Source organism: Pteronotus mesoamericanus, unplaced genomic scaffold (assembly GCF_021234165.1).
Source record: "Pteronotus mesoamericanus isolate MK-2021 breed Mesoamerican mustached bat unplaced genomic scaffold, CSHL_Meso_final contig_74, whole genome shotgun sequence".
In the NCBI taxonomy this organism is placed as follows: domain Eukaryota; kingdom Metazoa; phylum Chordata; class Mammalia; order Chiroptera; family Mormoopidae; genus Pteronotus; species Pteronotus mesoamericanus.
Genome location: NW_026555247.1, coordinates 1,091,401 through 1,106,163, shown reverse-complemented (window position 1 = coordinate 1,106,163; position 14,763 = coordinate 1,091,401). Strand labels below are relative to the sequence as shown.

Here is a 14,763-nt window from a genome sequence, read left to right as displayed (position 1 = left end):
CGGCTATTAATTATATCTTGGAAGAAACAGGACTCTGTAGTGAAAACATGCAGACCTGAAAGCAGTGCATTAATTATTTTATTAATTTCTTCTTTTTACATTATGGGAAACATTCATCTATTTACAATTTTTTTTTGTCCACACACAATCTAGGTAGATAAGCCTATGAAATTCCAATTCATAAAGCCATAAAAATGTTCCCCACCCCTCCATCTGAAGGCTTTCAAATGAATCTTTTTCCAAACCAAAATAATTTTTAAAAATTACATTTGGGAATTCAGATATGCTAGTGATTTACATTCCAGTTATTTAAAATATGCATCTAGACATGTTTTTAAAAAGAAATGGTAAATTCACAAGGATAAGGCTTAAATTAAAGTGGTAATGCACAGTAAAACATTAAGGAAACATCTATAAATAACAGAAATATATTACAAATAAATTAGTTCTATTTACCATTTCAAATATTAAAAATCTTTAATCCATTTCTTCATCTCTCTTTACAAAAAGGTTATGTGAATTGTATGGAAACATCTGCAAAAAATATAATAAATACTTAATTTCTTTGAACTTTTTTGATGTGGGAGACAAACTTCTTTTGTAATCCCCCCTCCCCGAGAAAATGCCCAAACATCTTTATACCAAAGTTAAACAAAATAAGTAATTTTTCAGGGTAAATACATTTTCCATTATGAACTAAAAAACATTTCTACAAATTACATCAAAAAGAACAATATAACAAAGGTTATGCTCATGGATGTCAGTTAATGGGGGCAAGTGATTAACAAGCAGCTTATGTGGGGTCATGTTTTAACATCAATAATTAGCTCTTTATAAAGTGTTTGTACAATTTGTGTCCTTAAGGAAGGCAAAGGTCGTGATGCCTGTGGGCATTTAGCTAAAAGATTTAAAATTCTTACCAAAAATAGCTTATGAATATACAAATACCATTCACACAGACAAGATGAATAGGCTTTCTCTTCTCCCTCTTTAAAATATCCTGGGCTAAACCAGTGTCCAAAGAAAACATTGTAGGATGATCTTGAATCATATTAGAAATCTATTTCTTAATCCAAATCTTATCTCTAGTTCAGGGCACAGAGCTGTAGTTGGGAACATGGGTCTTCAAATGGATTTCGCTTCTTTCATGTTAATCTGTGAGTTCCAAGTCATTTGCAGGATTGAATGTGACCATAGGCTACCCAAGGTGGCAGTTGGCCTTACTTGATGCAAATTTTGTGTGACCTTCCAATGCAGCTACAAAGTAACGATGTATTCTTTTTAAAACCAGCAAATACTTGAAGCTCAAAATCTCTGTATGCTCCAATTTTACAAAGCACTCAAAGTGCTTCGTTCCCACTAGTTAAAAGTTTGTTTTTTAATGTTAGTAGCCCTTTTCTTGTAAACCACAGCAGTAAACATTTGTGCCCTGTTTATAAAGGTAGCTCAAAGCATCAATGGCTCTGAGAGGTAGCAAATTCTCTAGTGGTTTTAGAATATGTCCATGAAAATAGATATTGCCAGAACCCATCATCTCTCTTGATGTCATAAATAAAATTAAATTAGCACCTGGCTATGCGAGTGTATTTTTTGAAAAAGCTTCTCTGGTGCAAGCATATTTGATGTATGTTTTTAAAGTCTTTCATTTTTCAATGGTAATTTCTAATACTTCAGGGCGGGAGCTGGACACAAAATGCCAGTGACACTTTAAGATCATCACATTCTAAATGTTTAAACTGCTACGAGTAAGGGCATTTATAGACAACTTCAGCTAGACTCAAAGTGCATACTGCCCATCATCATGAATAAAAATGTAAGTCAACATTCTCTGCCAAAAGCCTGGGTCTTTCAGTGTTGGTGAGTCGTGACTTCTCCCCTCTCTTTGTGTTTGCGGAATCTTGTAAGTCAAGTTTCTCTCACTACCGGGGACTTCAAGATGAGTGGCAGATCTTTGGAACGAGGCATGTCTTTTGGGGTAGAAAACTTATTTTATCGGGTTGACGTAGGACAAAATCCTTATGCTGGTGGATGACAGGACTTTGTAATAGTGAGAGAAGACTAAAGGAAGAAATATGTCTGCAATGTAACTAACAGTTTAAAAGGGGTGGATGTGTAGCATTCAAAGGGATGACAGGAAAATCCACTCTTCTCCAAAAACAGCCTGGCTGCCATTTACAGCACTTCATAAGCAGATGTGTACTTACATATGTGTAATTAGGTAGGCTCCCCAGGATGGACACTAACAAATTAATAGAACCAACCAACAGTTTCCCCTCTTAAGACCCTACCACGGCAACAATATAATATACATAATACAGTAAAAGTTGATAAAACATTTCAGGTCTAAATTTTCTTAATAGAACAAAAAAAAAAAAATCCTTACGTAATATCTTAAACTCTCAGTGCTTCCTTTGCCTTGCCTTTCTTCACTTTATTGCCTTTCAGAATAGATTAATTTCCCTGAAAGATCGAATTTACAATCTTCTGCTGATTGAAACATTTGAAGCAGTGATTGATGAAGTAACAGTGAGGCAGTTAGTGCAGCTGTGAGTGGTGCAGGTAACCCCAGCACCCGCAGATTTTGCTTCTCCCTTTCCCACTACACATCCAGGTCCTCCACCCTCAGCCCAGCTTGGTCCTTTCTTGGTTTGTCACTCATTGATTCCGGTGAGATGGCATGATTTCTGAGGTTGGAAATAAAGTGCTCCATCTGCTTTGCAAAATAATAACCGTTTAGGGGAAATACAGGGAATCGGAGCCCTAGTTTCTTTCACGTGGAAGACGGTTAAGTCCCAAAGGATCACCCTGTGATACTGGATTTTTGAAATACCCTATGGTTTTATATTGCTGAGCTCTAGGGACAGACTAACTTGAGAGAACTGAGGATGGTGAGTGACTTAAAGGAGCTATTTCTACACAGGTGGGTTTCGTTTTGCCGAAAACAGAAAGGGTTGGCTCTCCGGATGAGGCAGGGTGACGCATCAATACGGGTGGCAAAGCTCAGTGAAGAACATGGGCAAACTGGTTTGGGCAGAGGGGTGATTGGGGGACGGCTCCTGCAAGATGAACAACTACACCGCGACAGTGGAAGTCACTGGGCTCGGAGACAGACGGGCTCGAAGGGCGCAGCGGGGAGGGAGGAGGAGGAGGGGAGGACAGACACTTGGTCCTGACGGCGTGGGATGCGCGCGGCCGCGCGACCCGGGCGCCTCAGAGCCGGGTCTGCGCCTCGGGGATGTAGATCTCGATGCTCTCGGCGCTCTCGGTGGCCGAGTTCTGGCGGACTGACGCGGCGCGCTTGGCTGCCATCAGGCGCTTGCGGGCCTCCTGGCGCTGCGAGCTCTCCAGCGAGCGCTCCCGGATCAGCGGCGCGGGGCCCTTCGCCGGCTTCTTTGGCACTGGAGGAGGGGCCCTTCTCTCCTGATCAAAGCAGAAGGTTCAGGACATTACACAGCTTCTCAGGACAAGCTTGGGAAAAACTGGGACAGGTCAGTAGTTAGAACACACTTTTTTAAACCTAAGGATGGTTAGGTTTAAAAAACCTGATCTGCACACTGTATATATATTTTTCTTTGTTATTCTGGCTTAGGTATTCAAAGGATGCAGAAAAAAATATATATACCGGTAAGCTTAAGGCCAAGGGTAGGCTGGATTGCAGAACTAGGTCTCTTCAAGGACAGGCTGTGGGTATTTAAAATGCCCCCTGCTGAAAGGCTGCAGTTCCCAGCACATTTAGTGGTTCTCTCTGGAGGCTCCAGACTCTTCCAGGTGCCAGAGATGGGAAAGGGTTGCAGCGGCAGCAGCAGCATCTTAGAACTCTGCATCCCCTCTAAGGAGGCAAGGCAGCTGGTGCGAGCAGGGTTCAGAGTTTAAAACCATCACCGCCCTCTCTCCAGGCCCACCCAAACCTAAATAGCCAAACGAGGAAGAAGAGATGATAAGACTGTGTTCTTTAGCTTTGTAGATGCCACAGTGAGTTACACCCATTTACACACCACACACAAACACACAGCAGTATACTTTCCAGGGTCATCCTGGAGGGAAGACACTGATAACTCCTACACGCTTGCTCAGAGTCAGTTTCAAAATGGCTCCTAAAGCATCCAGCTGGGATGTCACTCAGGGGCCTCAGAATGACTGTGGCCCAGAAGGCTGTTCTGATCACAGGGACAGACACTGTGCCATGAAAACTTAACACAGGACTGAAAGAGTTCATCTGCCTTAGCAACAGCAAACTATAAAACAGTTAGATATTTTTTAATGCTGTTGCAAAAACAAAAGCCATTCATGACTTAGGCAGAAAAAAACAATGCAGTGGGAGAGAAGGAAATCTAGGCCCCAACGATTTTTACGAAAAGGATGATAAACTGTCAAGCTGTGAAAAGGTCCATGTGAATGTTTTTGTTTTTAATAAAACACCCCCGGTCCTCATAAATAAATGTGAAATGTGAAATGTCTCATAAATGTGAAATATATATTTTTTAAAAACCTGGATTCTAAGATTCTTCAAAGGGCACTTCTTCTGCCTTAACGCTCACGCTCATCACAGCAGTTCCTCTTTGCTGGTGTGGGTGAAGTGCCTACTTCTGACACTGGGGCTGCCCTCGGGCAATTTGAGGGGGTCTGTGTGGCCAGAGGACAGAAAAAGGAAGCACAGTGTGCAAACTGTATTCTGCCAACTCTGATTGTGCTTGTTCATTTTTTTCCCCCTAAAGCTCATGGGGTGATGAAAAGCTCTAATCATAGACAAAGTGTATAATGATTTAGGAATCAAGTTAACTAATGATTTACTGTGTGAATGCCAGTAGGTTAGCATCATTCCTTTTGGACATTTTAAATCTTCAGTGTTGGGTAACTTGGTGAATGTTTTTGAAAGAATGACTATTGATAAATTTTAGTCACACTTTCCTATCTTTGTATACTTTGGTTTTTTTTAACAATAATTTTTTAAAAAATCAATAAATGGGAAATTAGTTGGTTCAGCTCCAGAAAGTAAATTACCAGTATGTGTGTACATCTGTAGTGTTTTCTTAAAATAAGACCAATTCAAAAATTAATCTAGCATACAATTTTAAACACAGATTGAAAAAAAAAAACGAAACAAAAATAGATTGAGTGCAAATGTTTGGCTTCCTAAGTGAGAGGCCACACATATATACATCAATGGTACTTTGATGCTTAACCTTGAAACCCTCAGGTTGATGGTGACAGAAGGAAATGAGGGACAGCGATGACAGCATTGCTTTCCTGTCTACTATGCACTGTCCCTTAGGACTGGATTTCTCATGGGGGTCCCCTGACTCCAAGAAACCCTGCTATTATGATGGGCAGCAACAGAACGGATTGGATTGCTATTAGCTCTGTGACAGGTGAGGAGATCTGAAAAGGGCAGGCCACCAGTGCTTCAGGGGAATAGCCATGCGGAATTTTTATAGTTGAATCTCTCAGAACTATTTGACTTTAGGCCATAGGAAAACAAAGTGGTAACAAGTTGCACATGACAGCCCAGCCTAGGGAGGTAGACGGTGTATACCTGTGTGAGCCTGGTGGAACCCCCATCATCAAATGTGAAAATTGCAGTTTATTAATTAAAGTTTAAAAAAATTGAGTCTTTATTTCTAAACTGTAGCATGAGGAACCCAATGAGCAGTATTTCCCAAGGCAAATCAACCAAAAGTAAAACTTCCTTAAATAGAAAAAATCCCAACATTTTTGATCAATGTGAAACTGGTGGTGTATATATTTTTAGACTTGAACAACAGTGGTGTCTTTATTACTCTATTTATAAAATGATTATCAAAGTCGATTAGTTTTCAGGACTTCCTATTTTTCTCAGAAACACATCCTAGGGGTAAGGAAGTTGAACTCTTGCTCTATGTAATCATGCACTGAAGATGTCATTTATTTTAGTTTAAAAAGCAAAATGGAGGCAGTTCCTTCCAGTGACTAAAATGGTTTAACTTAAAGTTTAATTAACAAAAAAAGCCACATTCCCATTTTCCAATTCACAAAGACAGATTTTTCTTTAAAAATATGCCTGAAACATATTACAGATAATATCCCAAATGATTACTATGTAAACATTGTCATTACAATGAAATTAATATGATATCAGCTCCATTTCACATTGTAAACAGCAAGACTGAATGCAGAAGCCTATTTAGACTGTCCAGTGTTTGTGCAGGTTTTTAAATGAACCATACAAAATCTACATTGTTCTACCTTCTTGTCAAGAGGATCCATCTGTTTCCAATTATTGGCCTTTAACTGATGAAGTTCATCAAATTTCATACTAATATTTTCTATGGACAACTGCAGCATGTCCCAGAACCCCGCCAAATCCTGGGATGTGGGCCTTGGATGAGCATTAGGGTTCTGTACAAGAGAAAGAAGAATATTCATGCTTTAGAGGCGATTCATAACAACAGCACAGGACCAAAGTGACATTTTCAAATATTTCAAATAACATAAGGAGGATGAGTTCCTTTAGGTTTTCAGACAAGATATAAAAGTGGTAATTTTATGGTAATTTACAAATGGTAATTTTATAAAAAAATTAGTGTATATATTTTCAGCTTTGCTGAGGTCTAATCAACAAACAATAATCGTAAGACATTTAAAGTATACACTATGATAATTTGATATGTACTGTGAAAGAACTCCCTCCATCAAGTTAATTAACACATCCACTATTTCAAGTACTTACCTTTTAAAAAAATTTTGTGGTGAGAACATTAAATTCTACTCTCAGCAAATTTCAGCACAGTTATTCAGTACAGTATTATCAACTATAATCAATATGTTATACATTAGATCCTCAGACCGTATTCATCTCCTAACTCAAAGTTCGTACCCTTTTACAACCTTCTCCCTATTTCTTTCACCTCTTAGGCCCCAGCAACTGCTCTTCCCGTTCTGTTTCTGTGAGCTTGACTTTTTTTTGTAGAGTCCACTACACCTGGTAATTTTATACAAACATCCATTTGAGACAGTGATTCTCAAATGCCAAGGTTGTAAAACTCTTGTAATACAACATCTGTCAGTAGAGTATGGGAAGAGAGTAAACATTTGAAAATTCAGAATGTCTGATCTACAACAAGATGCATATAAAAATACCATATTTAAATGAAAATATCATCTTTGAAAAAATACAGTATACTAGAGTCAGTATTTGACTACCTGCTACCCAACTTATTCAGATAACAGATATGGAATATAAAAATATGATTTGTTTTAATACTAATATTGAGTGAAATACTAGGGTAAACAGATGATGATTAATAAAGTAACTGAATTTCAAAGTACTATATATTTAACAATTAAAATATTACTAATATAGGAAGTCATTTTATTATATGATTACTTTTGCTAAATCATTTGGAAATGAATTAAAATTGACTATAACACTAGAGCAAATGTGAAAACACATGTCTATACATACACATGGAGTCTATAGTGACCCATTTGCTAGATAATATCAAACACTCTTTGGTATTTAAGGATTGACTTTCTTTGTCTCCATCCACATATCCCTGACAAGTACTAGAGAGTATGAACCACAAATTTATATAATCTAAGACAGAAAAAACATAACTAAGAGATTGAAGGTGTTACGCTGATGTTCATCACTATCTGTAGTAGCAGCTAAAGCATTCATGGTTAGATTGGTATGTCAGAGGTTTACAGGTGGGGTCAGATTTGGTTACCTCTAAGTATTCTGGGCAATTGCATAGACTGTGAAACCTCATGCCATATAATAACTTGAGGCCAGTTTGTATTTTTAAAACCAACCCTATAAAAATGATATCAGGCTTTTTGAAACTGTAAGGTCAGTTATCATCAAAATTAATAGATTGGAGAGAATGTTTTAGCCCTTTGAATGAACCAGCATTGTTGGTCTAGATTGAAAATAAATACAAGTAAGGATTTTTTTATACACATACAGTTCTAAAACTACCCATAGTTTTGAAATTCATTGGAAAAGGTAATTTCTAAAGTTTGTAAGTGTTTGGTTTGGTATTAAATCTATGCTAATGATACTTGAATTAACGAAAAAGTTTTTCTATAGCATTTTGATTTAGCAAACTAAAAAAAAGGTACTTACTATCTAGGTTCAAAAAGGCAGATAATAGTTTTGACAAAGTACCTCTCAAATGGAATTTTATGATCTCATAATATATTTCCTTATCTTATTGATAACCAAAAAGTAAATTGTTTCTATTCTGGAGTTCACGAAAGTTTTTTAGGTCATAAGCCCTAATGGCTAAATTGTTTCAGTGCACCAATGCATGAAATGATTGGCAAAGAGTTATTTTAACTCTGTATAGTGGGCAATTTGTTCCCTTCTCACCAAGAATCTTTTTGCCCCCATATGAAGGGGATAGATGAGGACGCAGAGAGAAAGGGCTTAGACACTCAGCCAGTCTCTTAATCAGTGGGTCTTGTGACATCCCATGCACAAGAAAAAGTTGTAGCAGTATCCTTAGACTGAACCAGGCCACTTAGAAGCCAGAGATGGTGAAAAGTGTGAAAAGATCAGGAGCTCTGGGTTCCTTGGTTTAGTTGTCTTGGAAAAAGTAACTCAGCTATTCATTCTATGCTTGAGAGTCTGGTCTGAGATAATGTACGGGTGTTCAAGTGTTCCCCTCCACAGAGTGAGAACTCAAGAAAGGAGAGCTGGGTCGTTGTGACCAATCTTAGTGCCATCTTTATGCGGCTTTGTAGACCTAAACAATGCCATGACTAGGCCACTGTGCTTTCTGCTGAAGAGGAGGCCAAGTTGATTGATAAGCCCCACGTCCCTACACAAGGGTAAGGAGTGCCACTCAAAGTCTGGGGGATAAGTAGGGTGGGGAGGGTTGGGTAGTGGATTTACAGGGATTGAAGTCAGAGAAGCCGAGATTTGAATCTTGGTTCAGCCTCTGACCATGAGGCCCTGATCAAGTTACTTCGCTTTTCCATGCCCATTTTCCTCAATGGTAAAACCATCTTAAAAATAATGTCACGATCTTCTCCATAAGGTCTAACACATGGTGGGCTCTTGCCCTTCCCTCCTGGGCATAGTTTGACCAGCCGTCAGTGGCCCCTGGCCCACAGTGTAGTTCCACTTCCGTCTACCTCTCATAATGTTTCTCACATTTCCCCATCTAAGTTCCTCTAGTGGCCAAGGAGTGTGAGCCCTCCAGGAATTAGGAAACATCAAAAGATAGCTTTAACAACAAACCTTTCCTGGAAGACTTTGATGTTCTTGAAACACTTTGTCTGCAATTTCATCTTTAAAATCTGCGTGTTTGTATTCAATTCATAATGTACCTGCCCATTAAATAATTCTTTTATAAGGCATGCTCTGTGCCCTGTACTGTGTACATACTGGGCTCCAGGTGTATCTAGCAGCCAGTTTGAGAAGCATGGCTTTACCTGAGCTTTCCTATATTTAAAGACAAAGGATCATGTTAATTAAGATCTGTGACACATTACCAAGTTTACAAATTAGCAGGAACTCTGTACCTGGCATGAAGTGAAACTCAATAAAATATTTGTTGTATTCACTTAACAATACATTTACTAATATATACTATGTCATAATCCAGAATAGAATTTCTGAGAAGGTGAAAGAAGGATCAGGTAATTTTTGCTAAGGTGGGGGGTGAACAATTATAGACGGGGAGGTGGTGGTGGGTGGGGGCGAAGGGATAGCCCCAAGGGAGGTATCAAAACGAAAAGCCTGGTGCAGAGGGGTGGAGAGTACTCATTTTTGCATGCTTTCCATTTTTTTCTTGGCTGAGTCCTATCTAGATAAATCCCTTTCAGTCTATACTTGTCCCTATTAACAAGAAGAGGTGGTTAAAACTCTGAAATCATAGTTTGGGTCAATTAGAGTGCATATAAGCATGTTTTTACTTTCACAAGATAAACAAGGTTTTTTTCATTCTTTGTTTTAGATTCAGTTTGATAAACAATTGGCCAATAAAAGCTATTCTTGTGGAATGACACTTGTAGAGATAGTAGCAGGGGTTTTGTTGTTGTTGTTTTTGGTTTTTTTTTAAGGCAAATGTGACTGAGGAAGCTCTTGCCCCTGTGTTTTGCAGTCAGTTTTTACAATGTAGTTGGTAGTGGTGCTTTTCTCTCTGTTTTGCTTTATTTTGCTTTTGTATGTCCAAGAAGGATTTATTTGTCTTAGGGAGATAAAATGTACACTTTGCGAAGCCCTCCACCTCTGGGCTTTGAATTAAAACACAGAACTCTGATTAGGATATATAACCTGATGGCTATTTCAGAAAGAAAAGCAATATTCAAAATGGTTTTCTGTAATATGATATTTGAACTGTCAGGGTGCTCCCTATTTTGGTAAGAATAATGAAATCAGAGATGCCATATGAAGGCCAGGAAAATGGAAATTTTTCAGTTACTATAAAGCAGGAAATGGAGTTTCAACTTGATTGGGTTTTTTTCTTCTAAGATTTATTTAAGTATGAAGTAAGTATTTTTAATTTTAAGAAAAAAAGCAGGAAATAAGAATCCTCAGAAAACTCTCTTCCAGGTGAGAAAATACGACGGGCCTCGACTTGGTTCAAAATCGGTTCTACTTTAGTTGGGCCCGTCTGGATGGCACGTTCTTGTCGTGGTGTTAGAACAGAAATGGCGCTGATGGGGGATGTTACCTACCAGGTTTTCTTCACACAGTTCTCTGAACTGGTAGAATTTCTGGGCCATGAGAAGTTGGGCGCTGCCCACTGCAGTTCGGATTTTCCCTAGAACTGAAAAGAGCAAACATTCAAGAAGTTTACACACTATGTCTCCTTGTTGAGATTTAGTCTGGAAAAGCAAAGAAGAAGTTATGCTGAAATAATTCAGGAAAATGGCACACACAGTGCACACACATGCACGCAGCCCAATTACGCTCATTATTCTGCTGGTCTATGTAACAGAGGCTCCCAGGTGAAAGTACAAAATCAACTGGGAAAAAAATAACCACATGCTCGTCATGCATATTTCTTAGGGATCACGGAGTTTTCCACCACAGCACTGGATGCTACCGAGAAAAGAGGCAAACAGTTTTGTTTTTTTTCCTTTTACTGCAAGTGTTTACCCGTATGGTTATGGATTTATTTGTGTCAGCAATCATGGTCTGCTAGTTTGTTTTTCTAACCCAAATCCAAACACAAGAAAAGCCATCCTGTCTTGGAGGGGGGCCTCTGGGCACTCACCATATCCCATCCATAGCCTTCATTATTTTCCCGGAGCTCAGCCACTGGTACTGTCAGAAAGAGCCATGGCCAGTTGAAAGACTTTCTAAGGAGTGAACATTTTCAGCCTGTTGCCTAGGGAATGCCAGTACCGTCCCAGCTTTTCCACTCCACGGCTCAATGTTATTGTTAATATAGGTTTAATTCCCTATGCACTGTGCTGAAAATCTTCCCCTTTGCAAGCTACTTCTTGTCTTCCGTGCAGTCTAAGGCGAGAACCTTTAGACTGATGGGCGTGCTGAGACGGGGCGGAGCACTCCGCGCAGAGCTGTTCTCAGGTCTGCATTGTCCCAAAGGCTCTCGCTCCAGCCGGCGGGGGAACCAGGGCACAGCTGCGCTGCTGGAGCCCTGCCACAGGCAGTTCTCAACACGCCCTCCCTGCCGGGAAGGAAGCAGAGGAGGCACCCTGCTTGCCCTTTCCCGGCCCACGGAGAAAACCAGAGGGGAAGACTCCTCAAAGTGCACTTGCCCTGCTTGGCAATCTGGGGGAGGTAGATTATAGGACTGACAAATGGTTTTGTTGTTGTTTTGTTATGAATTTGTGGAGCCTAAGATGCAGAGTGAAATCAGGTTTCCCTTTCTTGACCTCGTCCCGCCCAAAGTCTGAGGAGAAGGGAACAGAAGAAAAAGAAACTTCTTCTTGGTCCAGGGTTTTCTAGAGATTTGCTTCTCTGTTGAAAACTGCCAGGCTAGCTAACGGTTTATGATGCGCATTATACCTAGACGTTGCTCTAAAATTTCAGCATTCCTACACATGTAACTCTGGGCAGTTATGACCTCTCCAGTATGTCACCAGTCACACCAAACAGCTGAAGTGCAGAGATGTGCCTGCTCAGCAATAGCAAAGGGTCCCCTTTACAGCTGTGTGGCAGCTATTGCTCATGGAGAAGTTTTTACTTGTTTTCAATCTGCTTAACATCTTTTGAGATGGTTATCTCATTTCTCTTCCCCCCCCCCCCCATCCAAAGATACCCTTTCATTGCTTTTAGAGAGAAAGGAAGGAGATAGAGAAACATCAATGTGAGAAACATCGATTGGCTGCCTTCTGTATGTGCCCAGACTGGGAATCAGACCCCACGGCCTAAACCTGCAACTGAGGCATGTACCCCAATGGGGAAGCCATCCCACAAGTTTGGTTGTGGGAAGAAGCTCCAACCAAGTGAGTCACTCTGGCCAGGGCCCATTCCTCTTTAATTGATCAATCAGTTTTTCGAGGCCTCCTTTCCCTTTCTTAACACTCCAGAAGCAGAAGGGACAGTATATGAAGACACAGGGCACGACAGCAGTTAAGAATTCAGGCCCTGAGTGAGCCAAGGGTTCTGGCTCCGACCCTGAGGCCAGTCACCGCCCTGGACAGTTCACTTACTCTGTTTTCTTATATGTAAAATGGGGCTGATGGTGCTTATCGGTATGGTTGTTATTAAGGTTAAAAATTGTTACATATGCAAATTGCTTAGGACAGTGTCTGATATACAGCAGGTACTCAATAAATATTTATTATTATCTGGGACCAGGACATTACACTTCCTCTATGGGTGTGCCAGCTGTGAGCTCCACGCTTATCCTGACCAGAAAAAAAAGAGGAAAAAAACCAAAGTCTGGATTATTCAAAGGTTGCCTGGGACAGGCATGTGCTGTGATGACTTGTCCTAGATCTGAGGTCTGAGAAGGCACTTCCTAAGTAAACATGTGGCTTTGGGCAAACTCTGAGGTTCCTGAATTATCTTGCTGAAGGGTAGGATTTTGACAACAGCAAATTTCAGAATGAATCCTGAGAGATTAGAACTAATACCTAAATCTCCAATTTGCTAATGGGGATTGCTTAGCTCCTGGGTACTGTCACAGAAACCCAAACAATTCTGATACACCTCGAACTTTGAGCTAAGGTTCTCTGTCACAGCTGAAGGCCTGCACCATATAATAGGTTGCCACAATAAGAGTCGCTGAGTAACACAGTGATCCTCAAGTGAGAAGAAAGCGCTGCCCCAAACAATCATCCAGGAAACAGCAACCATGTAGGTAGTGGCTAACTCAGATTTCATCTTAGGGAAAACAAGGGACTTCTGTCCTCATTCAGCATGGTCTGGTGAGAACCCTAGATTTAGAGCAAAAATATCGGGGTGGAGTTGTGGTCTTTCTGTTTCCCAGGTTTTTGCCATCATGTTCCTTCAGGGGAAATTTCTGACTGGCTCCAGGATTGTTTGCATTTCTAGTGTCCAAGTGTTGGTCTTTCCCAAGCCCAGAGAAGGGAGATGACAATATAAGCTGGGAGTGAAACTCCGAAACAGGAGGGAGTGGGGCAAGCAGATGCTAACTGCTACTTCTTTGCCCTCTGCATTTTCTTTTTTAGAGGATTAAAAATTCACTTTAATTTTTAGGGAAGACAACTCTAAAGGAGTTTGCTCTGTTTTGTTTGTCCATTAGACACTGACTTGATATGTGAGGTAACTCTTTTTTTCCTGGAAGTAAATCTCATATTTGTTACATAGGTTTTAAGGAAATACAAAATTAATAAACAGTAAATGATAAACACCAGTGGTAGTGAATGGTAGCAGAAAAAGCGAATGTTGGTAAAGATAAAGAAGAAAGATGCATCTTCATGTCATTTAGAAACTACTCTAAAACATTCCATACCAACAGGCAGCAGAGTGCAAAGAAAATGCTTTGGTCAGCAATGCTAGGAAAAGAAGTATAAAGGAGCAACAGGAAATGAGATATATGGGTTCCAGCTGTGAGCTTTTCCTGTGCATATAAAATAGCCCAACCTCATATTAGAAAGTTCCAGAAGAGGCCTTGATATAGTGCATCTTCCCAGGGTTAGCCTTGCATCTTACTCTTTTACAGTAGTGTGGCAGTAGCTAACTTTCCAGGGGATGGCCTAGCCCTCAACGACATGGTCAAAAAAGCCAAAGGAGCTTGAAAGTGTAGGGTTTTCTTCTCTCTCTCTCTCTCTCTCTCTCCAATGACATAAAGCCCTACAGAAAAAGTACCCTACACTTCTATTCCATTTACCTCCCTCCCAGAGGAAATCACTAGATTGATAATGAATATTCCCATCCCATCCCTGAGTTAATGAAAGTTTTTTTCCCTCTGGTCCTAGAAAGGTGACAGCTAAGGGCCTTCCCAAGTGTAAATGAGAGAGCATTAGACAGGCAATCCCGCTAGTGCAGTTGAGACCCCACGGCCTAAAGCAGCAAACTCTCTTAAAGTTAGATGGGGGTTTTCAGGCCGTGGCGATCCAAGAGGAGGACATGCTGCTGGGGTTCCATTTAGCTGGTTTCCTTCATGCTCTGGTCTGTAGAGTCTTCCTAGATTGCTCAACCCAAATGTAACTGACAGTTTTTACCACCCAACTCACTTAGAGCATGTTCAACGCATCTTCCGGAATAATGACCTTTGCTATATCCCCTAAGCATGACATTCAACTGTGATTTATACCATCACCTTGTGTAATATTTAATCATATAATAGGCCTTGTTGGCAGTGCCACTCTTTTTATGTAGATAAATCTGGTTAT

At 40.2% G+C, this 14,763-nt stretch overlaps 1 protein-coding gene across 14 annotated transcripts in view; it reads right to left on the bottom strand.

Annotated features, from left to right (window-relative positions):
• Nucleotides 1-366: 366 nt before the first annotated feature.
• The window catches only part of DLGAP1 (DLG associated protein 1), an 870,852-nt gene continuing 856,455 nt past the window's right edge, over nt 367-14,763 (bottom strand). For all 14 annotated transcript variants that reach the window (XM_054583388.1, XM_054583387.1, XM_054583384.1 and 11 more), the window contains 3 exons: nt 10,666-10,757; nt 6,223-6,375; nt 367-3,420 (listed from right to left, as the gene is read on the bottom strand). In XM_054583388.1, the coding sequence (XP_054439363.1) occupies nt 3,211-3,420; nt 6,223-6,375; nt 10,666-10,757 (455 nt within the window). In that variant the 3' untranslated portion in view covers nt 367-3,210. The remainder of the gene's footprint in view (nt 3,421-6,222; nt 6,376-10,665; nt 10,758-14,763) is intronic.